The 24,673-nt window shown below is 47.6% G+C and overlaps 1 protein-coding gene across 2 annotated transcripts in view; it reads left to right on the top strand.

Moving 5' to 3' along the window:
- VPS8 (VPS8 subunit of CORVET complex) overlaps positions 1–24,673 on the top strand; it is a 215,049-nt gene that overhangs the window by 41,985 nt on the left and 148,391 nt on the right. For both annotated transcript variants that reach the window (XM_084801736.1, XM_084801735.1), the window contains 11 exons: positions 1,644–1,711; positions 2,842–2,995; positions 3,099–3,158; positions 5,413–5,520; positions 8,884–8,964; positions 11,249–11,419; positions 17,252–17,326; positions 18,542–18,577; positions 19,488–19,578; positions 19,830–19,876; positions 20,320–20,409. In XM_084801736.1, the coding sequence (XP_084657862.1) occupies positions 1,644–1,711; positions 2,842–2,995; positions 3,099–3,158; positions 5,413–5,520; positions 8,884–8,964; positions 11,249–11,419; positions 17,252–17,326; positions 18,542–18,577; positions 19,488–19,578; positions 19,830–19,876; positions 20,320–20,409 (981 nt within the window). The remainder of the gene's footprint in view (positions 1–1,643; positions 1,712–2,841; positions 2,996–3,098; positions 3,159–5,412; positions 5,521–8,883; positions 8,965–11,248; positions 11,420–17,251; positions 17,327–18,541; positions 18,578–19,487; positions 19,579–19,829; positions 19,877–20,319; positions 20,410–24,673) is intronic.

Raw genomic sequence — 24,673 nt, 5'->3', positions numbered from 1 at the left:
GTGTTTTATCTCTCTTAATGGATTAAGATCTTTGAAATCAGAATCCATTCGTCCTTTATTTCTGTGTTTTGCCTGTAGTAACTGCTCAATAAATGTTTGCTTGAAGTAATAACTAGTCTTTTTGTAGGGGGAGAAAAAAAAAGAAGTTGCTGGATGAGACAATAAGAAACAGAAGATTTAAAGGCATAGGAGAAAAGAGAAGGACACGGCTGAGATTAAAGCGCAGCTCCAGGAGCTGTGTTGTTGGGGAATGGTTTGAAAGTAGGGTTTGCAGACTCTGGCATCAGAGAGAGAGAGATGCCCGTTCATCAGTGTTAAGGAGCCGAGGACTAACGTCTACTTGCCTTTGAGCAACTAGCTCAGCTCCAAGCTTGGACCCTATGTATTAGTATACATGCATAATTCTACAAACGTGCTACTGTACCGGTTTAAAAAGTACACACACAGAAAGGAAAAATGAAACAGAAACATGAGTTCTCTTTCTTTTCCTGCTCTGGACTGGACATCTCACACACATCCACAGACACGTGCTTCTGCCCTTGGCAGCTGCTCTTCTGGGCTTTGAGAGCAAGGATGGGGCCTTCTTTGTTATGCTGGTGTGTGGGATAGAGGAGTGTTGCACAGCCGCCTCCTGTATCTCAGCTATCTCTGTCTGAGTAAAAGTGGCCCATTCAGAGTGATTCACTAACCTTCAGGCTTTGGGAGGCAAGTCCCTGTAAACGATACAAATTACATCCTTTCCTTTTGCACGGGGTAGCATTTACCATAACACGCCTCACCTTAGGACTGTCTCATTGTGAAAGCCATTATTCTGAGCTTTGCGAGTTAGCTTACAATCATTCAGATATACTTTTAAAATGGCCAGGGAGACTCTTTTGGGAAGCGTTTATTGTAGGCAAAGTAACTACTCCTTAGCTTCTCAGAACACTTCCTCAAACAAGTTTATTTCCCGAAGACCCCGAGAATCTTACCGTGTATGTCTTCAGTAAAAAGTCACCCATGTCCGTGTATCTACATGGTCCTGCCCGCTTAATAAAAACTCAATATAACGACCAACGCAAGAACAGCAGGGTTTTTAGCAATTGAAGTTAGTTTTTTTCCTTTTATCCTGATGAAAGGTTGTTTTACTTTTTTGTTTATTTGGGTTTTTGTTTGTTTGTTTCGAGACAGGCTGTCCTCGAACTCACATCAATCCAGCTGCCTCTGCCTCCCCAAGTGCTGGAATTACAGGCGTGCACCACTGCACCTGGCTTGTTTTACTTAAAAAAATTTTTTTATTGTGTGTGTATGTTGTGGGGAGGGCCATGTGTTACCCTCAGCTTCTAGAACTCAGGGGACAACTTGTGGGACTCCCAGGGATAGAACTCTTGTCATCAGGCCTGGTGATGGACGCCGTGGCCCTCTGGGACATCTTGCTACCCTGTTTTGCTTTTGGAAAGATTCAGTTGTTTAGAGATACCAAGTTCATATTATTGGAAGTAAGGACAATTTTGTGATGAACCTAAACTCGGTTATTTCAGGTGCTAAGTGTGTATTTTGTTTTTAAAATTTGTAATTCACCCCCCCACCCCACCCCCCCAGCTACTTAACACTTGTTTGGTTGTTTAAAAATGTATAAGAAAGTAAACTCCTTCTCTGTTTAGTTCACAGATGACCCAACTCTTGCCATTTGCAACGACAGTGGAGGCTCTGTTTTTGAACTAACGTTTAAGTAAGAAACTAATGGACATTTGTTGAAAAATGCAAAGACTAGCTGTTTATTGGTTTGACATTGAACATAGAGAGCTCTGCAAAGTCCAGGTGTTTGCAAATAGGTTCTGGCAGTGCTCCAGTTACCTGGGGAGCTCGTGGGACACGTGGGGGTCTAAGCCTGGTCTCCGCGGCTGTCTCTCAGGTCTGAGTTGGGATTCTAGACTGCAGCGCCCCGGGAGACTCTTCTGTGCTGTCAGGCTAGAAGCGGTTCTGGGTAGTGCACTGATTTTAGACCAGGCTCCAAGCCACTTGGTTAAGATCGTAATGGCTAGGTGCAAAAAGGGTTTTCTTGCCCTGTTTGACTTGTTGAATAGCAGCAAAAGTCTAACAACCTGGAAGAGTATCTGTGGAGCGAGGGTTAAAAAGTATAGACTACAGTGTATGATATATATTGTGGATTCTCAAGGTTAATGTCTATATTTGTTTTTTTACATTTTTCATAGTTTCTTAACTACTGGGCACAGAGTAATTGCTGAGTCAGTATGACCCATTTACCTGACTAATATTTACTGAGCATCTCTTACGTACAGGCATTTGTCTAGACACCAGAGTTAGAGTTCAGAGCCAGGCGAGACCCTGACTTTTAACAGAATAGTTAGGGTGAGCATAGGGAGACAGGTACAAACGAAGAGGTAATTGTCAACTAGGTAGATTTGAATGGTGGGAAGAGATAGACCATTGTGTTTACAAACACTTTAATATAACTCAGGAAGGATTTTGTTGGAGGTAACTTTTGAGAAGAAAGAGCTGAGTGGTCAGTGAGTCAGCAAATGAAAAATCTAGACGAAATGCCCCACGTAGCCAGTTGTCCCAACACAAGGCCAGGAGATAGGCAGGTAGGGGTGCCAGGGGTGACAGCAGTAGGAGAGGGATGAAGGCAACAGGCAGAGCTTACGGAATTAAGACATGGGTGAAGAGTTCCGGTTTCATTTTCATGCAGAGGAAGTTGGTGGAGTGATGTTGATACAAGAGCGGCAGGTCCGTCCTGCTCGCGTGGGCCGTGTAGCTGGGGATGGCTGCAGTCGATCAGGGCGGAGGTGAACGCCTTGGATGATCTCTAAGTTGCTTGTGAATGTCTTCTGTGTTCAGGAGAGTGATGGGCGTGAGAACATGTGAATCTCGGTGTCTGTTCAGTGGCTCCAAGGGTGAAGTCTGCTGCATTGAACCCCTGCATTCCAAGCCCGAGCTGAAAGACCATCCCATCACACAGTTCTCACTACTGGCCATGGCATCTTTAACAAAGGTAGGTGTGCTTAGAAGACAGAGCTCTGAGCTTTTAGAGACGTTGAACACAGTTTGATAGCTGCAAGGTAAATACTGAAAATAATGTATGTTTTCTCCTGTAGATATTGGTGATTGGGTTGAAACCATCCCTGAAAGTATGGATGACTTTTCCCTATGGACGGGTGAGCATGACTCTGTTTTGTTGGCAAAAGGAGGGAGGAAGTCAGGAAGATGGAGGGAGTGATCTGCAGGGTAGATTCCATGCAGTTGTCCAAAACTCTAGCTGTGGAATGGAAAGGGCTCCCGAGCGCACTGACTTAAGAAAGCCAAGCAGGCTAAAGTGGTATTTCGGGGTCATGCTAGGTTGTCCTTGGTGTCCTCAGGGTTTTAAGCCTTTCTTCTGGTGTTAACCTGTGTATTGCTGCCCTGGCACACCTGCCTTCATTCAGGCAGTTTCTTAGCTCCACTCCCTGCCCTTTGGAGGTCACTGGCTGTGACACTGATGGGCAAGCTGTGTAGAGAGTACAGCCTTGCCACAGTGCGGCCCTGCCGCAGTGCCTAAGCTCACTGTGGGACGGCCGTGCTGAGGCAGGGCTACTCACTGCTGCCTCGACACCAAGAGCGAGCACACCCGCTGTAAAGCTGATATGAGTTGGCACCACACTGCTCTTCTTGGTTTCTGTCTCTGGTATTTGCTGCTTCAGAAAGTACAGGTGGTTTTTATGGGGTTTTGCATCTGTGCGTCTGACCAGCCACACGTCATAATCAGAGGAGTTTACTTTTATGCTGAACATGTAAAGACATGTTTCTTGTCATTATTTTCTAAATGAGGCAGCACAGCACTTGTTTACTTAGCATTTATATAGGATTGTTAAATGTTCAAGAGATAATTTAAAGTACATGGGGGAAAAATAAAGTACGTGGGGGAATGTACACAGGTTATATTTCCCTTTTCTTTTGCTTTTGATATTGTTTGTAAGAGAGTTGGCATCTTTTTTTTTTTTTCAGTTTTTCAAGACAGGGTTTCTCTGTGTAGTCTTGGCTGTCCTGGACTCACTTTGTAGACCAGGCTGGCCTCAAACTCACAGTGATCCGCCTGCCTCTGCCACCTGAGTGCTGGGATTAAAGGCATGTGCCAACACCTGGCCTGAGAGTTGGCATCTTCTTTGGAAGGACATTGATGAGATGCCATTGGCTTAAATTAGACACCATGCCCAAGGAAACTTACAAAAGAAAACATTTAATTGGGGGCTTGCTTACAGTATGAGAGTAGTCCATGACCATCATGGTGGGAAGTGTGGCCAAAGGCAGGCAGGCATAGTGCTGAAGTAATAGGTGAGATTTTTACATCTGATCTATAAGTTGGAGGTGGAGAAGGGGCAAGGTAGTGGGTGCTGGGGGCAGAGAGAGAGAGAGAGAGAGAGAGAGAGAGAGAGAGAGAGACAGACAGACAGACAGACAGACAGACAGACAGACAGAGACAGAGACAGAGACAGAGACAGCGACTGGGTCTGACATGAGGGTTTAAAACCTCTAAACCCTCCTCCAGTGACATATGTCCTCCAACAAGGCCACACCTCCTAATCCTTCCCCAACAGTTCCACCAACTGTGGACCAAGCAGTCAAATCTATGAGCCTGGGGTGGGAGTGCAATTCTCATGCTAAACACCACAGCCGTGGGAGAGTGCAGCCGCCCAGATGCCGAGGGAGACGACTCTGGTTTCTTTGTTGATGTACTGCTGTATCTTGGCACTGAGAGAAGCAGGTCTGTCCTTCCAGGTGGCAGACTGGTAGAGATTATCATTAACATTCTTTAGGTTAGCTTCGTTGACTCGCTGAGTCTTTTATCATGATGTTTGCCTCTTTTTGTATGTTTTATTGATGTTTTCATTCATAAACATTTTCAAGTAGAGATGCTGAAAGAATTTTAATGAAATACTAGTATTCTTGCCATCTGAATTCTACAATTACCATTTTGCTATATTGCCTTTATTACATATATGCGTATCTATCCAGCTTTCTACCAATCAAGAAATTTTAGGTTTTTTTTTCATAGATTTCAGAGTAAAATACAGAAACCAGAACCTTCTGCCTTGGGCATTCAGCATGTATATAAATAGCTAGGATTTCATATTTGTTTAGGTTTTGTTGGTATAAATTTATATACAATAAATACTCAAACCTTGAGTTATATTTGTTGGACAGAATGCATGTACTGTGACCCAACCCCAGCCAAGATTGAAATCCTGATCACCAACCCAGACACCCCCTGACACTTCCCACCAGCCCCTGCTCATTAGAAGGTTTGTTGGAATTCAGGCAGGGTTTTAGCAAAAAGATAGTCAGATACTGTTTTTTTAAACAGATTTTTTAAAAAACTTTGTTCTTCTGGTTGTCATCTGTGATGAATATTTTCCCTTCTTTTCTTTTACTTAGATGGATCCTTCCAGTGTTCCGTTGCTGGCCTGGCACTTCGTGGCAGTGAGTAACTGTGTGAACCCGATGCTTGCCTTCTGCAGAGGAGATATGGTTCATTTTCTCCTGGTAAGCCATGGTGTGATGGGGGAATCTGTTGTAAATCTTCATAAAATTACTTCTTCCTACAGATTTGCTAGTAATTTAATGTTGTGTCCAAAAAAAAAAAACCAAACCCAAAAAACAATACAAAGGAAACAACCCATGTCACTGTCATAGCCTTTGGAGAGAGAGTGTGTAGCTTGTTTAATTTGCATTTAAAGCTTTAACGTGAAAAATGGAAAAACCTTGAACTCTCTTGGCTCCTTCGTCTTTGTGGTTTATTTCTTGGCTCCTCCTCCTTCAGCTAATAAGTAGTGGTTTGTCTGTATGTGGGAATTGTGTGCACATGATTGAGAACATGCCTGTAGTAATGCAGTCTACACATGTCTGTGTATTTACTTGTTAGAGAGCAAGTGCCATTAGCACAGGAAGCCAACGAAGGGAGTTTAAGACATTCTTTTACACAGCTGATGTGTTGTTTGAAGGGCAAAGCCAGAGTTGCTGCCGGAGAGAGCAGCTGAAGTGCTGAGCTGTTTGAGGAGAATTAAGTAGTTAATGACAGCTCACAGAATTGGGCTGTCCAGAGAGGAGCGTAGGCTTTTGTGGCTCGGAGGAGGAAGGCAGTGAACTTCGTCACAGAGTAAAGCGTGTGTCTGTGTAGTCACACTGGGTTCTCAGTGGGGCATGTACACCACTGTGCACCTCACTTCTCTGGCCAGAAAACTTCCAGGGTCTTTTGCCCCCTTTAGCCATGCTGTCACGGTGTTCTGTAGCCTCTCTGTCCCCACTGTCTTCACTGTGTGCCTTTTGGCCTCCCCGGTGTAAACCACACGGGAGCTTGTCCTAGACTTGGCGTGGCTCCCCAGGAAGCCCCTCTGCTCACTCAGAGCCTGTCAGCAAAGCTGTGCGCTCTCTTCTTCTTGCCCTGCTCATGGTCAGCACGGCCTTCTCTACCTCCCTGACCCTGCTCTGCTCTCCTCAGGGCAGTCCGAACAGTGAGCAGGCGTAAATGCTTGCCCAATGTCTTCCTCACTAAGCTGAAGGGGAGTCTAGCTGCTGACTCTCCTGTGTAAGGAGTGCAGGGTGGTTGGTAAACGTTTGCAGAGTTGGTCTTCGGGAGAGTGTGAAATTAAATCTATGGGGTGGATTTAGAGCGGGGGGAACTTATGGCCCATGAACCAGATATCCCCAGTGGCCTATTTTAGTGCAATATAGCAATGTGCATTTATTTATATTTTAATTAATTATGTTTTTTGAGACAAACTCTCATATGCTTCAAGCTGGTCTCAAATTCACACTGTAGCTAAGGCTGGCCTCTGACCCCTGCATCTCCTGCCTTTACTTCTACGTGCTGGGACTATAGGCAGCAGCACATGCTCAGTACCATGTTCTGCATGATTGCTCTCTCGCTGCAGTGCTGGAGTTAAGTAGGCCTGACAGACCGTGTGGTCCACAGAAGCTAAAATACTTACCGGATCACCGTTTACAGAAAAGTTTGACAATTCTTGATGGGGCATCCCTGATCTAAGTATGATTGGCTTGGATTGGCAACAGGAGGAGATGCTATAGGTCTCTAGATAAATAAAGTGGTAGAGGTGTAATTAAAATGCCATTTTAAGATCAGTCTAGAAGTAGCACAAATAATAGATTATCAAAGATAGGAGGTTGTGAGCTTGTACTAAAGCTAGTGCAGTGCCCGTAGCAAATGCGTTTTAGGAGAAAGGCAAGCCTCTCATCATGCAGCGTCTAGGCACCAAAAGGCACGAGTCACAGGCCTCACACCTCTGTATGGTGGAGTCAGAAAATATTCAGAAAAAGCCTCAGATTCCGGCACGCTGAGTTAGAAATGAAAGTGGGACCCTCGGGTGTTAAGCGTTGATTTGATGCTGGTGAGCAGACAGCAGGGCGAAGAGCAGATGAGGGTTTCAGGACAGAGCGGGCAGAAGGGCAGAAGACTAGAGAACACTCACGTTAGCCCTTGTGCAGCCCAGTGCTGCAGCCATTGAGGTAACGGTCATTTGGGCTCACGTCTCAGAGGTTTTGGTTCGTGGATCAATTGGCCTGAGGGAAGGTGCTGCATCATAGTGAGTGCATGTAGTAGGGCAAAGTTACCTACCTCATGGTGGCTACACACAGAGAGGGGGGGAGGGATGGAGGGAAGGAGAGAGAGGGAGGGAGCAAGCGTGAGCGCATGAGCAGGCACATCTACAGTGACCCAGCTTCCATTCCGGAAGCACTATCTTTTGAAGATGCCACCTCCCACCCGACCCCACCCGGCCCCGCCCCGCCCATCCCCTCCCCAAGCGATGTCACAGGCCACACATCTTTGTCTTTATCACATAGCTCTTTGCTGGAGACTTAACTAAACCACAACACATGGTTTTCCTGAGCACTCAATGAAAGGCGGAGGAGAAAGAAAAGGCGGCAGGAAAGGCGGTTCTGTCAAGGCATGTGGAAGGGAGGGGACGGGGCTGAGGGCCGCGGCAGTTCTGAGGTATGCAGAGGTAGAGGATGGCCACTGATGGAAGGCTGCAGACTCATGCACCAGGCACAGCGAGCCAGGTCCTAGTCAGGTGTCCTATCAGCAGGGGAAGCTCCACGGCAGAGCTCTAGAAAGAACTGCGTCTCAGGCAGAGCAAAGCCACGTGACCACAGTGCCCGGCTGCAAGGGAGGAGTGTGGCTGAACTGTGTCTGAGAAGCAAACTGAGGGGCGTCTTTTCATTTGGAAGGCAAAAGAAACCAGGAATGTGATTGAGAGCAAAAGAAGAAAGCAGATCTGTAAAAATGAGCAATGGGACATGCTAGAAAGGGAGGGAGAATTAAATAGGTTGGGGACAAGGTCGGGGTAGAGTTTGTATGGGGAGGACTGTAGAAAACCTTTGGGAGTAGGAGGTGCTGGCACCCACCTCCCCAGTGTATGAGGCACTTTGTACCTATAGCATGTAAAGCGCAGCATGGTGCCACAGTTGGGAACCCCAGAAGTAAGCGACATGGTTACAGCTGTGGCCAGAGCTCATGTGTTCATGGGCACGTGACACAGTGAAGAGGGCACCGTACACGGACAACACGGAGAGAGATGGGAGCAGAGGGGAGGGAAGCAACTGAGACCCAGAAGAAGGACATCTGTCACACTGCTGCCGGTGCGCAAGACAGCGCAGGCTGACGTGAAGACAAGCTCCTCGGGTGCCAGGTGGAGCTGTCTCCACGCTCCTCTCAAGTGGAGACCACACAGCAGTTGAGGCTTTTCACTTACATATGATTTCTCTATCAGTGTTTTTGGTTTCTCTGTACTGAATGAGACCCATACTCTAGGTGGGATACAAATTATTTTTAAAAAAATTCTTTCCAATAATACTTGATATCCAGGCTGTTTCCACTTTCATCCTCAGGTTAAGAGAGACGAATCGGGCGCAATACACGTAACCAAGCAAAAGCACCTTCACCTGTACTACGATCTGATCAACTTTACCGTGAGTGACGTAAACCATGTCCCTGTTTATTTCATGCAGTTTTCCCGAGTCCCTGGCATATTAAGGCTTCCACCAGGGCCATTGTTCATGTATAAAGTGCACATGCTAACACACACACCCCCAACCTGCAGTGCCATGGCACGGAGCCTGACTTTGGTGTGATGCCACGTCCTTATTGCCGAGCACCAGCAGGGAACGTGGGGCTTTCTTGAGGGTCTTAATGCCTTGAAGGGGAGTCGGGTTCAGATCTCAGGAGTCTTCAGTGCGTACGCTGCTTGTGTATGCGCATGGTTGTACTTTAGAGCTTCTCTTAAAAGATTTAGCCTTGTTTCTTTGTGACTAAAAATGTCACCAAATTTTCTTTCTACCTTAACTCTCAGTCCCCAGGGTGCCTTGGTTTAAAAAAATGAGACTTCTTTCTGTATCGGGTTTTATGTTTTCTTTTTCACTAGTGGGTTAATTTTGAGAATAGTATGTTTTATGTTTCTAGATATTTATCATTACTGGTTTTAGCATCTAATAGCTGTTGTTCTGTGAAACATTGTATATATCATGAATATAGCTGGCTTTAATTATAATTTATTGGTTCAATTATCCAGTAAAAAGACTGAAAAAATTTCCCTTCAATTCAATAATACATAATATTTTATGATATTGTTAGAATAGTCATATTTTAAGAAATAATACATGATACATAAACTTAGTTGCACGTTACATTTTCAGCCAAGTCTTCCTACGTTTCTTTGGTTGGCCCAGAACTTCTGGGCTCAGATATTCCTCTTGTTTCAACTTCTCATCTGTCAGAGTATACCACCATGCCCGGTGCATACTGTCTGTCAGAGTGTACCACCATGCCTGGCACTTACTGTCTGTCAGAGTGTACCACCATGCCCGGTGCATACTGTCTGTCAGAGTGTACCACTATGCCTGGCACTTACTGTCTGTCAGAGTGCGCCACCATGCCTGGCGCATACTGTCAAGGTGTACCGCCATGCCTAGTGTATACTGTCAGAGTGTACCACCATGCCTGACGCATACTGTCACAGTGTACCGCCATGCCTGGCGCATACTGTCACAGTGTACCGCCACGCCTGGCACATACTGTCACAGTGTACCACCATGCCTGGCACATACTGTTCCTGTAAACTCACTCATACTCTATTCATTTAGAAATACAGGTTGAATGTCCTGTCGTAGTTACCTTTCTACTGCTTTGACAAATCGTTATGACCAAGGGAACTTATAGAAGAAAACATTTATTAAGGGCTCACAGTTTTAGAAAGTGCGTCTGTGACCATCGTGGTAGGAAACATGGCGGCAGTCAGGCAGGCAGGCGTGGTGCTGGAGCCAGAGCTGAGAGTTCACATCTCATCCACAAATTGGAGGCAGAGAGAGAACTAACTGCAAATGGTGTAATCTTTTGAAACCTCAAAGCCCATCCCCAGTGACACGCCTCCTCCAACGAGGCCACACCTCCTAGTCCTTCCCAAGCAGCTCCACCAATGAGGACCAAGCAGTCAGGTATATGAGCCTATGGGGGCCGTTCTCATTCAGACCACCACCCACACATCTCTAATCCAACAAGACAAAAGCCAAAGTGCTCCAGGATCTACAGCTTTGTGAGGACCAGCATGGTTAGGACAATCGGAAAATTCCACACTAGACATCATGCAATGAATTGTAATTAAAATGCAGGTGCACTCGAGCGCTCGGTGAGTTAGGCAGGGTTCTCGAGAGGAACTGATATATATATCTATGTATATTTAAAGGGATTTAATAGGGTGGCTTACAGGTCATGGTCCAGCTAGTCCACCAATGGCTGTCCGCCACCAGAGAGTCCAGGAGTCCAGTAGTGGTGGTGAGGCTGGATGTGTCAGCTGGTCTTTTCAAGTATACATTATCCTCTGACTGTCTAGGTTTGTGAGATTTAAGTTGTTGTTTTGTTTCACTAATATAAAAAGTTGAAATAAGTTTGTTGTTGTAATAAGGTCATTTGCGCAAACATGCCTTTCAAAAAAAACCTTGTAACAGACCCAGCATTCTGCAGTGTATGTGAGTTCTTAGTCAGCCCTCCTTCTATGACTGAAAGTCACCTGGCTGAGGCACTTAGTGCTGCTTTCTCTGGGCCATCACAGAGCTGCTCCTATCGTGACTCTGCTGCTATTTAAGTCACTAGCTGTGGTAAGGGCCTCGGCGTCCCGTTCTGAGTGGCTGAGCCCTGTTCGGTTCATGAAAGGTTTGCAGCGGTCCCTACTTTGATTTTTGCCTTGTGCTTGGGTTGCAGTGGATAAACTCGCGCACAGTTGTGCTGTTAGACAGCGTGGAGAAGTTGCATGTCATTGATCGGCAGACACAGGAAGAACTGGAGACAATGGAGATCTCGGAAGTCCAGCTGGTCTACAACAGCAGCCACTTCAAGTCCCTGGCCACCGGAGGGAACGTCAGCCAGGCGCTGGTGCGTGCCGCCCGCCCCCAGCGCTGCTCTCACCGCCAGGGTGCTGCTGTTGTCGTTTTCCACTCTTTTGTTTGAAAGTGGGACTGCTAAGGTTTTTCTGCCTCAGCGTGTTGAAATGGGTGTGGGTGCATTTGTAAGGATTCAGGGTCATGACCCCCAAACAGTAATTTCTGTTACTTAGTACTAGGAGTAGGCTGGAGAGATGGCCCAGGGCTTAGGAGCACTTTCAGAGGACCTGGGTTCAGTTCCCGACACCCATTTGTCAGCTGTGTAGTCTGTGACTCAGTTCCTAAGGGATCCCACGCCCTCTTCTGGCCATCACAGGCACTGCATGCACAGCGTGCACAAACACATATGCAGGCAGAACACCCATAATACATAAAATAAAACTAAATCTGAAACCTAAAGGAGTTTTAATTTTTATACTTAAAGAAAAAAATTTTTTTGTGAGAGTGAATTTGTAAAATCGAAGTATTTTAGGAATTGAGCTGGTGACAGTAAGCTTAGTAGATTAAGGGGAGACTGACTGGAGACAGGTAGCCTGCAAGGCTTTCGAAGCATTGGGAGATATGCCAGGCATGGTAGTTTTGGGCATTAAAAGGCAGAGATGGCTTGGAGAGAAGAAAAAAGATGCTTTAGGAACTGGGACAGGAATATAGGGAGGACAGGGCTTATATTGGTATTAATGCTACAGAGAGGCAGCTACGATAATGCCTTAAGCAATTTATGTAAGCAGAGCACAGTTAAGCACTTTGAGCTTGTGATCATGTGTTTGCTAAGCCGCTCATCCTCAAATAGGCAAAGTACACCACTGTGAGAGAGCCGTGGGAAACGTCCTATAAAAACAGTAAAAACGATTGTCTTCAATGGTGTTGACAGCACATCTGTAGCTTTTGCTCCACTTTTTCTCCTGTTTGTAACTTCAGAGAATGAAATATATGCAAAGGCTGTTCTAGCCACACAATGTAAAAACCAGAAAAATCCAGAATAAGAGACGGTCATGCAATAAGAGTGCACTAAGGCAGCCAATGTCTCAGACACAGGCATTCCTGGGGCAGGGGGGGTGTTAGGGCTGGAGAGATGGACAGCGGGCATCCTGGGGCAGGCAGGGTGTTAGGGCTGGAGAGATGGACAGCGGGCATCCTGGGGCAGGGGGGGTGTTAGGGCTGGAGAGATGGACAGCGGGCATCCTGGGGCGGGGGGGGGTGTTAGGGCTGGAGAGATGGACAGCGGGCATCCTGGGGCAGGCGGGGTGTTAGGGCTGGAGAGATGGACAGCGGGCATCCTGGGGCAGGTGGGGTGTTAGGGCTAGAGAGATGGACAGCGGGCATCCTGGGGCAGGCGGGGCGTTAGGGGCTGGAGAGATGGACAGCGGGCATCCTGGGGCAGGCGGGGTGTTAGGGGCTGGAGAGATGGACAGCGGGCATCCTGGGGCAGGCGGGGCGTTAGGGCTGGAGAGATGGACAGCGGGCATCCTGGGGCAGGCGGGGTGTTAGGGCTGGAGAGATGGACAGCGGGCATCCTGGGGCAGGCGGGGCGTTAGGGGCTGGAGAGATGGACAGCGGGCATCCTGGGGCAGGCGGGGCGTTAGGGGCTGGAGAGATGGACAGCGGGCATCCTGGGGCAGGCGGGGTGTTAGGGCTGGAGAGATGGACAGCGGGCATCCTGGGGCAGGCGGGGTGTTAGGGGCTGGAGAGATGGACAGCGGGCATCCTGGGGCAGGGGGGGTGTTAGGGCTGGAGAGATGGACAGCGGGCATCCTGGGGCAGGCGGGGTGTTAGGGCTGGAGAGATGGACAGCGGGCATCCTGGGGCAGGCGGGGCGTTAGGGGCTGGAGAGATGGACAGCGGGCATCCTGGGGCAGGCGGGGTGTTAGGGCTGGAGAGATGGACAGCGGGCATCCTGGGGCAGGCGGGGTGTTAGGGCTGGAGAGATGGACAGCGGGCATCCTGGGGCAGGCGGGGCGTTAGGGGCTGGAGAGATGGACAGCGGGCATCCTGGGGCAGGCGGGGCGTTAGGGGCTGGAGAGATGGACAGCGGGCATCCTGGGGCAGGCGGGGTGTTAGGGCTGGAGAGATGGACAGCGGGCATCCTGGGGCAGGCGGGGTGTTAGGGGCTGGAGAGATGGACAGCGGGCATCCTGGGGCAGGGGGGGTGTTAGGGCTGGAGAGATGGACAGCGGGCATCCTGGGGCAGGCGGGGTGTTAGGGCTGGAGAGATGGACAGCGGGCATCCTGGGGCAGGCGGGGCGTTAGGGGCTGGAGAGATGGACAGCGGGCATCCTGGGGCAGGCGGGGTGTTAGGGCTGGAGAGATGGACAGCGGGCATCCTGGGGCAGGGGGGGTGTTAGGGCTGGAGAGATGGACAGCGGGCATCCTGGGGCAGGCGGGGTGTTAGGGGCTGGAGAGATGGACAGCGGGCATCCTGGGGCAGGGGGGGTGTTAGGGGCTGGAGAGAAGGACAGCGGGCATCCTGGGGCAGGGGAGGTGTTAGGGGCTGGAGAGATGGACAGCGGGCATCCTGGGGCAGGGGAGGTGTTAGGGGCTGGAGAGATGGACAGCGGGCATCCTGGGGCAGGGGGGGTGTTAGGGGCTGGAGAGATGGACAGCGGGCATCCTGGGGCAGGGGAGGTGTTAGGGGCTGGAGAGATGGACAGCGGGCATCCTGGGGCAGGCAGGGTGTTAGGGCTGGAGAGATGGACAGCGGGCATCCCGGGGCAGGCGGGGTGTTAGGACTGGAGAGATGGGCAGTAGCTAAAAGCACTGGCTGCTCTGCTAGAGGACCTGGGTCTGGGTCCCAGCACTCACATGGTGGTTCATAAACACATATGACTCCAGTCCCAGAGGATCCTGTGCTCTCCTCAGGTCTCCTTTGGCAATAAGCATGTATACAGAGCACATACATAGAACCGGCATACACAGAACACACATACATGGAATAGGCATGCACAGCACACTTATACAAATGCAGGCAAAAAATTCGTACACACATCCCCATTGGCCAGGGAACACAGCAGGCCCTGGGAGTACAACATGGGGATTTCCAGGCACCACCGAAGTAAAACTCACTCTGTGCTTCGATTAGGGATCACTTGATATTCAAAGAGGGAGGAAAGCACAGGAGAGGGGAAAACCAGTCAAAACCAGGTCAGACCTGACACAGGTAGTGCAATAGCTTTCCCCTCAGGCTTCTGTATTAATTTTTAACAAGTTAGCGTAGAACAGTGGCTTCATCATGGTGTCTTCATACGTAGATGTGTTGTGCTCTGTTCTCACTCCTCTCCTCCTTCCCCTCCTCCCCACTCTCCCTGTCTCCGGCTGGTTCCCTTCCACTTTCATGTTGCGGGTTACCCTTTATGCTCTGTTTTCACCTCCCTTAAGATCTCTTCCTGTCCTCTCATAATCGCCTGTTTAGTTCTGTGACTTATGAGCATACATAAATACACACACACATATAAACACACATAAACACATGCAAATATGCACACATACACACAAAACCACATAAACACACACATAAATACATAGCCATATAAACACACACACATACATACACAATACATACATACATACATACACAAACACACATGCACATATACACACATAAATACACATATAAACACACACATATAAACACACTTATGCAAAGACACACATGTATATGTAAGTTTTTAAATTTAGGTTCTGCATATGAGAGAAACCAGTTACTCTGATCCTTCTGAGTCTGACTTATCTGACTTAGCATAATGATTTCCATCTGTACACATTTTCCTGCAAATGCCATGAGTACATTTTTCTTTATGGCTGCATAAAATTCCCTGTGCATATGGACCATATTTTCTTTATCCATTCATCTGTTAAAGGACACCTAGGCTGGTTCCATTTCCTGCCTGTTGTCAATATCGTGACAACAAACATGGACGTGCAAGTCTCTGTGTTGTGTGTACATTAGTATAGCTCTGCTCCATATGTTCATAAGTTAGATGAAGACATGGAAGATGCTTTAACTGGTGCAAGCCAGGTATCTAGTGGTGAAGACCACAGTGCTTGGGGTAAAAGTAGAGCTGCCAGAAGAGACTGACGGCTGGTTAGAGATTGTAGAATGAAGGATGGACGGACTCGACAGAGTGATAGATGCAAGGTGAGATTTCCTGGGGAGACCTATGGTGCCACGTGAAGGTGTGCAGAGTGATCTGCTGCCGCACGGCCTGGTGGCCTTGGTCAGACTGAGCCAGCCATGCAGATCATGGGGCAGAAGTGGCCCAAAGGCATCTTGGCTTCTTTTGCAGCAGTTTTGAGGTGTGTGAACCTTAGGACAGCCTTCTGCTTGGCACTTCCTATCAGGTGGTGCTGCGTGGCCACATCCAGCTGCAGGAACAGCTCCCCCGCTGCTTCCTGAGGGACACAGCTATGTACTATGAGATGTGTGCTAAAGGAGCTAGAAACTGTCCCCAGTTCAAGACTACTAGAGGAGGAAAGCTTTACTAGCCCTACCTAGCTATGACACCTCTGGACCACTACAGTGACCAGCATGACACGATAGCCCTAAAGGTACAGTAGTGGCACAAATATCTTGGTGGCAACCAACAGCTGTCTAACTTGACTTAAGAGCCATTCCACAGGCAGGAAATAATGCCTGGTACTGAAAAATCTACTTTTCTGCATTACTTTCCCTTTCCTACCTGTGTTTTGTGTTATTTATCACAAAGAACTTTGTGGTTCCTTGTTTGGCTCCATCCCTCGGGGCCACCACAGCTGGGGGCACAGGAGTGGGGTGGAGAGAAGGCTTTCTTGGAGGCAGTTAGGGTTACAGCTCCCTTAGCTCAGAGCTGTCCTATCTGAAACAGCAGCTCTTTGACGGTCTTTTCCGTGAAGCAACTTAGGTCTGTTTTTTCACGATGAGCAAATACTATACGAACCTTGGGGGGTGGGGAGGGGCTTTTGGGGTGATGCATCCCACTGATTGTGGCTGGCATGCCTGTGATGCTTTATCTGCATCCAGGCGCCGGCTACGCTACGTGACTACCTGGAGAGCTGGAGGCCCCAGGGCATATAGGCGCAGAGCAGGGAGGGAGCAGTTCTGACTCCTACTGGTCTCAAGTGTGAGATGTCCAGGGTTTGGACACGCCAGTTCCCCACGTGGCACAGTCCACATACCCTACAGAACTTGGAGGTATCACATCAAGCAGCCCCGCTCCCTGCCAAAGGCAGTGTCTTCCTGTGACCCTGTAAAGTGGCCGGCTGCAGTAGTTTGCAGTGAGATTTCCTTCCCCTCCACATTGTTCTGAGGAGGAAAAAGGCTGTTTATGGAAGTGACGAACGACTTTCCAGTCACTTGTGCTGGCAGTCAAGCAACAGGTTTCTTTTTCTTACTTGTTGATAGGTTAAAGTATACTGGCCTAAAATGTGTCTGCATTCAGCATTCTTTTAAAACCTTTTCTCTATCGCGTGTGTGTGCAGCAGCGTGTGTGGAGGTCAGAGGACAGCTCTGTGGAGTCAGTGCTCTTCTTCTGCCCCTTCAGAGGTGCTGGGGCTGGGACTCGGCTCATCAGGCTTGCCTGTGAGCGGTCACCTGCTGAGCTTCTCACAGCCCTGCAACTGACAATCTTTATTTTATTTTATTTTTTTTGGCTTTTCGAGACAGGGTCTCTCTGTGTAGCCTTGGCTGTCGTAGACTCGCTTTATAAACCAGGCTGGCCTTGAACTCGCAGTGATCCACTTGCCTCTGCCACCTGAGTGCTGGGATTAAAGACATGCACCACCGCCGCCCTGGCTGACAATCCTAAGTAAACTTCCAGTCTGTGTAATTTTAGCTTGTTTGTTCATTTTGCAGGCTTTGGTTGGAGAGAAGGCTTGCTATCAGTCCATCAGTAGCTATGGCGGTCAGATCTTCTATCTGGGAACAAAGGTAAGGTCTGTTCACTCCGCTTCTGAGCCATCAGGATAGCCGAGGACAAAGCCTGCTGATAAAGAACAGTGCATTTGAAAGTGAATTCTGATCAGCATTGGTCCAAATCTTATACCAGTTGTGTACGCAAGGATTCTTATTTAAACTTTTCTTTTTCAGGTGAGGTCTAATTTTACTTGTGTTTAGGTGCTAAGAAGATTCAGGGATATACTTTTGTAGTCGTCCTTAACATTTGCTTTAATACCAAGCATCTAGTTTTCCTTTTAATACCAAGCATCTAGTTTTCCTTTTCGATTAGCATGCTCATGCCATGCTTTGATCAGCATATACTTAGCTAAGCGATTGTCGTAACCTAACTGAGTACCCGCCACCTCGTTCGGTGACCATTTATGTAGAGGATGAGGGTGCTTGAGATCAGCTTCCTCAGAAGAGTTTCAAGATGATACCTAGGATCTTTTTGTGCTGTTGTGGAAAACGCTCTGACAGAAGCAGCTCAAGGAGAAGGGCTTATCTGAGCTCACCGTCGTGGTAGGGTTCATTGCGGCAGGGCGGGAAGGGAGCTGGGGCGAGCAGCAGCTGGTCATGCTGCGCTCACACGATGGGAAAGCAGAGCAACGGGTGCATGCTGTGATCAGGATCCTTCTCTCATTTATGGAGTTCAGGATCCCCTGAAGCACAGTTAAGAAGGGCCTGCCCACGTCAGCTAGTGTAATCAAGAAAACCCACAAGCGTGCCCAGAGGCCCTTCTCCCACGTTGACTAGACACCACAGCCTGGAAGGACCTCATCATGTATATTTTTGTAGAATTAAATGCACTTTAGCTTGGATCAAGTCAAGATATATACTAAGGTGCACTGAGGTGCTTGACTTAGAATAATTGGCATGAGAGCAGCTTATTTTTTCAACATAAAATGGATAATTTTGCTATTTCATTATTATGATTTATTATTCAATAAATCTTCATTATTAAAATTTAGCCAGAATATTGCCAAGTTGGTGCAGGAGGCAAGCCTGGCTTGTCTGTGTTTACTTTGAGTGTTCGTTTCTTTACTCCTCAGTGTGGGTACTCGAGGGCCCTGCAGTAGGTTCCAGGGTATATTTCCACCTGAGATGTGCCGTGCGCTCACTGATGAGACCTGCAATGAGATGCGTGGCTGCAACTGTGCCTCCGAGCCACTCTGCTAATGGTCCTCTCATCTCCTTTCTGTCCTCTAGTCTGTGTACGTGATGATGCTCAGGAGCTGGAGGGAGGTGAGTTCACAGTGGCCGGCCATCGGTGTGGGAGCTGGAGCATCAGCTGCCTCCTGTTGTCCTTGACCTTGCAGACCTTTATCTCAGAAAAACACGTAAAAGCCACTTTGCCTGTTAGGTGCTTGGTTTGGGTTTGGCACAGCTGTGACTGCTCTGCTATCAGAGAACACTGCTTGAGGAAGAATGCATTAGTAATCCGTGATGGGAGGGCACAGCTTTGTTTGTATAGTATTTACAAGGGACAGTCTGTTGTGTTAAGTTATTACAACAAACCAGTGTAAAAAAAGATTTGGGGTTGAGTCTATTTAAGATAACATGGCTTCATCAAGAGTTTACGCCCACTTGAAATCATCTGCAGAAGGGCGCTCTGTCCTAGTGGGGACTCCATGGCTTTACGCCAGCGCCCCGGCTCACTATTCTTGTGTTTCAATGCTAGTCTCAAGCTCGCTTCATAACCCAGGATAGTTCCGCCCCAGTTCCCTGAAGGAGGAAGGGGAACATTAAGGCCAGCCCCACCCTTTAAAGGCAGTTCACATTTGAAGTACCAGGCGGCACTTCCACTTGCTGACTGGAGTGTCATCACACTGCGCCCAGAAGTTACAAGGAGATCTTAGGAGTTGCATTTAGCTGGTGCATTGCTGTCTGCAGGGAGCGCAGAGCCTGTTAAGACCAAGGCAGATGGCTACTGTGCTAGTACCAGCCGTTGCTCCTGTGGCAGTCCTGCTGTCCCCTTTTCAAGTCTAGGCCCTCCTTCTGCGCCCAGGGCTTTACCAGGTGCTTTACTTAGTCCAAGTCCTACGCTGAGATGTTGCACGGTGCTGCTGAAGTACAGCAGTTCCGGGAAGGTAGAATTGGGGTTCCTATTGGTAGTTGGTCAGAGGGTCTGCCATGTTTCCTTTCCCCATTCTAGAGAATGGATCATCTCCTGAAGCAGGATTGTCTCACAGAAGCCTTGGCTCTCGCGTGGTCTTTTCATGAAGGAAAGGCAAAAGCAGTCGTGGGTAAGTAAGTGGGCAGACGCAGTGGAGTTGGAAGTGTTGCTGTAAAGAGTCTTTCCACGAGGGAAGTTTATGTTGAGAACAAACCGGAAGCACACTTTGATAAGCTGTTAGTTTGATGGGAGTGAGGCACTCATCACCCGGCGTTTTGATGCCTGGCTTGCTGTGGTTGCGTGTGGTGTGGTGTTAGCCTGGGTTGTGGAGGGAAGGCCAAGCACTAACTCTGCTTTATGTTGGGCTTCGTTCCTCTGAAGGGCTCTCGGGGGATGTCAGTAAGAGGAAGGCTGTTGTCGCGGATCGGGTAAGTGTCTCAATGCTGGCGGCAGCCGCACACTGTGGATTTGCTTTGGCATTTGCAGCTGTCTTTGGGGATGGTCAGGCAAATGGCTGTACTCAAGGAGAGAAGTGTAATTCCCATGGTCTGCAGTGCTGTGTAAAGTCTCCCCACGGATAGGAAAACAGCAAACAGTCAAGAGAACACAGAGGAGGGGTACGTGGGCACCCAGGTTCTCAGTGATGTGCCCATCCTCTGCAGGACAGGACGGCTGGGCTTTTCATTTCCTGAGCAATATATGGGCACTGAGGTCTGGACCATACAGATATTTCTTAGGAAGGATTATCAAATTAATACTATCCCCTCGTCTGTACAGTGATAAAGCATGATTCCGAATTAACCATGCCTGTTAAATAAATATTGAACAAATATAGCCACATGATTCTGACACAAAGCTATTTTTCTTACAGATGGTAGAGATCCTGTTCCATTATGCAGATCGGGCTCTGAAAAAGTGCCCAGACCAGGGAAAAATCCAAGTGATGGAGCAGCACTTCCAGGTACGCCTCGTCAGCTGCAGGTGCCCTCACGCCCCCATTGACCTTTGTGCTCAGGATCATCACCCCACCCCTGGCCTCACACATGTGAATGCTGGCTTGTGGCTATTATGCACCCTTAGTGTTTTCAGCATTTGCAGGGAAATAGTTACAAGACTAAATTTTAAAGAAGCATCTGGTCAGATGGGAAAAGACAGGCGTAGCTGCTCGCTGCTGTGTGAAGGGGAGGACACACCTGTGGCTTGACACCTTACACTGCATAACACCCTGCTAATGGCTGACATTTATGTTAACTAGAGTGGTTAAGGGAGGAGTGAGCTGCTACAGTTTAAATTTAGTTCCCACAACACCTGTGACTCAAGATGTATATATAATATAAATATATGCATGTCTATGTATATTATAGTCTATAAATATGCTAATGAAAGATGCTTAGATTATCTTGGAAGTTAATGAAAATGCAAGCCAAGGAAGGGCTTAGAGATATGCATATGTATTATGCTGGTTTTCCTATTTGCAGTGATCTCAAGTTATATTTGTTGTAAGTCTGTTTACAACAAATTCCTATAGCAATAGTTTTCTCTCTCTCTCTCTCTCTCTCTCTCTCTCTCTCTCTCTCTCTCTCTCTCTCTCTCTTTCTCTCTTTCTCTCTCTCTCAATCCTGTGTGTGTGTGTGAAATCTACGCCCTCTTATATATGGGGCAAATACTTTATTTTTTTAAGATTCATTTATTAATTTTATATGTATGCGTGTTTTGCCTGCACGTATGTATGTGTCCCACATGCCGAAGGAAGTCAGAAGAAGGTGTTGGCTTTCCTGGACCTGGAGTTACACATGGTTGCCAGCCACCATGTGGCTGCAGGAATTGAACTCAGGTCCTCTGCAAGGACAACCAATGCTTTTAACCACCGAGCCATCTCTCCAGCCCCATGGGGCAAACACTTTAGCACAGGACCACTTTCCCTAGCCATTCCAAGCCTTTTATAAATAAGTACTGAGTATCAGGAACAGCAAACTTTTCTGAAAAGAGCTGGATGGTAAATTTTAGTGTTTTTAAGTCACAGTGGCTTCTGTTACTCATCTTTCTCCTCCCCCTCCTCCTCCTGCCAGATGTTGGAGTGAGGGCCTGACACATCCCTGGTCCACACTGTGCTGCTGAGCTGAATGCGAGCTCCCACTTTTTAGTATGTGCCATGGTGTGTGTGTAGAATCCAGAAGACAGCTCCTAGGAGCCAGTTCTCTTCACTGTGTGCGTCCTGTGGCTCCCGCTCAGGTCGTTAGGCTTGGACGCAGGCGCCTTCGTCTGCTGAGTCATCTTTTTGGCTTGTATGAGATAAGTAACAGTTGAGGAAGCCACATGGCAAAAAGAAAGGGAACAGAATTGCTTAGGAATAGTGACCTGTATAAATCAGTGTCTTCATGGGCCAGTGAGGTGGCTCAGTGACTGAAAGAACTTGTAGTGAAAACCTGATGACCCGAATCTGATCCTTAGATCTCATGGGTTCTGACTCCAAAACGTCATCATGTGACATCCACTTGCAAGCCATGGCGCGTGTATATGCCCCACCCACATCTTATATACATATGTACACACTTGATAATTAAAAATGTGCAGTGAAGTGTAGATAGAAAAGACAGGTTTTAATGTTTCAGTAAAAACACACTTCACCAAGAGGTGGTAAGATGGCGGTCATTGAAAGAATGACCACTGGGAAGTATGTTTTGTTACAAAGAAGCATCCAGTAGGGGAGCACGGGAGAAATGAATGGACAGGGGGCGAGACCGAGGGAGAGACAGGCAGATGCATTCAGAGTCACACACGCCACAGCGCCGGGGACCAGGCTTTCGTCATGTGAACCGGTGGGTGATGCTTCACACTCAGAGAGTAACAGTTGTCAATCACAGCATTCACAAACGCGGAGAAGCATTTGCCTAAAGTTAGACGCTGAAATAATCTTCTAAGGTTTCAGAGAGGAGAATATTTTCAGATTTTGCCTACTAAAGTGCTGAGGAATTTCACCAACCCGCCAGCCATCCAAGCCAACAGACCAGTCATCACTGAGCAAGTCTGCATGTACCGGACAGCATGTGGAGGGCGGGGCTTGCATTTTCACTGAACTATAGTTCCACAGAACGTAGACAGCCTTTTTGTGAGGTTAAGTTACTTTGCAGCATAGCACTGCTGCTAAGGTGGTAAAGGCTGGATTCAGACAGAGCCGGCTCTTCCTGTCTCGACAGCCCAGCTCCTAACAGCCATGTGGTGCTGTGTCCAGAGCAGACAACAGGAAAAATGTAGGTGAGCAGGAATGAATTAAGTAGATAACAATGAGTGATAACTTCATGGGATAGGACAGTGCCGCCTATCAGGTACCAAGCCTTGGGTAGCACACACCTGTAGACAGCACACAGGAGGTGGAGGCAGGAGGATGGCTCAGAAACTCAAGTCATCTTTGGCTATGTAGCAAATTCAGTGCCAATAAGCTACATGGGACCATCTCAAAATTTAAAATAAATAATTCTAGTTAACACTTAATCTTTTGGTTTCTAAACATCTAATGCATATTATATGACAGACTCTATTAGTATACTTTAATCTATTTAGTGTCATGAAAAAATCTAAGACTAATTACTTTATAAGGAAAAATAGATCTGTTCAGCTTACTTTTTTTTTTTTTTTTTAAATCCAAGAGCTTAGCAGTGGTGTCTGGTAAGCTTTGGTGAGGGCTTTGTGGTAAATGTCATCATGATGTCAGTGTGTGTGCCTCTGTGTGTGGGTAGGTGAGGGGGCGGTGCATACAGAATAGTGCTCCAAAGGTTCTGGGCTCACTTAAGCAGTCTGTTCTCATATGCTCCTGTGAGGAAAACATTTATTTCTCTTAGAGACCTAATTAACTTCCCACCAGACTGCATCTCCTAAAAGTTCAACCATCATTCAACGTCCCTACACCTCGGACCAGGCTTTGAGTGAGTGTTAAATGTTGGCAGAGCCATATTAAAGGAATATCAGAGCGCAGAGCCCTCTGAGGTAGGTGCTGTTGCTGCTCACCTCTGTAAAGGACATGGAGGCACAGACGGGTGTGGACATTGTTCCAGGTCGCATGGCTAGTAAGCAATGAAGTCAGCATTTGAACATGAACATTTGAGCTTCAGGGCTTATGTCTGTGATGCTCCATTGTACAGTTGGGCCAGACTCCTTTTCATGAGCACAGAACACAGTTGGAAAAGTCCAGATAAATGTTACATGTTAGAGAAATTACAGCTCGAGCCCAGCATATATGACATGTATAGATACAGTGTAATGGTTCACATCTTTTTTGATGTTGTTTTCCAGACAGGGTTTCTCTGTGTAGCCTTGCCTGTCCTGGACTCACTTTGTAGACCAGGCTGGCCTCAAACTCACAGTGATCCACCTGCCTCTGCCTCCTGAGTGCTGGGATTAAAGGCCTGTGCCACCATTACCCGACAGTTCACATGTTAATACTCAGGATTAGAATCTCAGGTATGGTTGGAGCACTGAGTCACGATGAGCAACCTCTGAGCAGCTTTGGGTTACTGTGGATGCCTAAGCATTCGTACACAAAGATATTTGTGGTGGCTTGTTATTAATTCTCTATTAAGTTACTTTTTTCTGTATGATCAATTTATTCCCAGGGTGAAAAGGGCAGTTTTCAGTAAATATTTTGCCATAGTACTGTCTGTATGTAGAGGTGGTATTTGACGTCCCCGTTCCCACTGGAGGAACACTGATGCTCAACTTCAGACTTCAGAGACTGAGGCCGGACACAGTACAGCATTCTGTATAGAGCACATGCTCGCTCTCCCGCCTGGTAGTGCCAGGGCCCTGTCATCAGTCTTTGCATCTGTGTATGTGTGCATGCAGTGTGTGTGTGTGTGCGCGCATCCCTTCACACCCAAGTTTCTATCAGTGCTTTAAGTAAAGATTTAGTAACAGGGCTGGCAGGGGTAGATGGCACCAAGAATCAAGATCCAAAATGATCTTGGTAAGAAAATCCAAGCAAAATAATTATGTATAAACTTAACAAGTTGAAACATAAGATTCAAGTAAATTTGTCTACTAGATTTGAAAGATACAGCGAGCTAGGAGTTAAAAATAATTTTCAGACTGAAAATGTATTCACTCCCTAGTGTTCCCTAACCACCCTCCACGCCTGCTGCGTTTCTTCTGAGCACGTCTCATTCTATTCTCACGTGACCCACTGAATTCAAAGGAGCTTGCTCCTGTGTGCATGGCTTGCGGTTATTTAC

This window comes from Acomys minous (genome assembly GCF_964271855.1).
Source record: "Acomys minous genome assembly, chromosome: 11".
NCBI classification, from domain to species: Eukaryota; Metazoa; Chordata; class Mammalia; order Rodentia; family Muridae; genus Acomys; species Acomys minous.
This window is presented reverse-complemented; position numbering and strand designations above follow the sequence as displayed.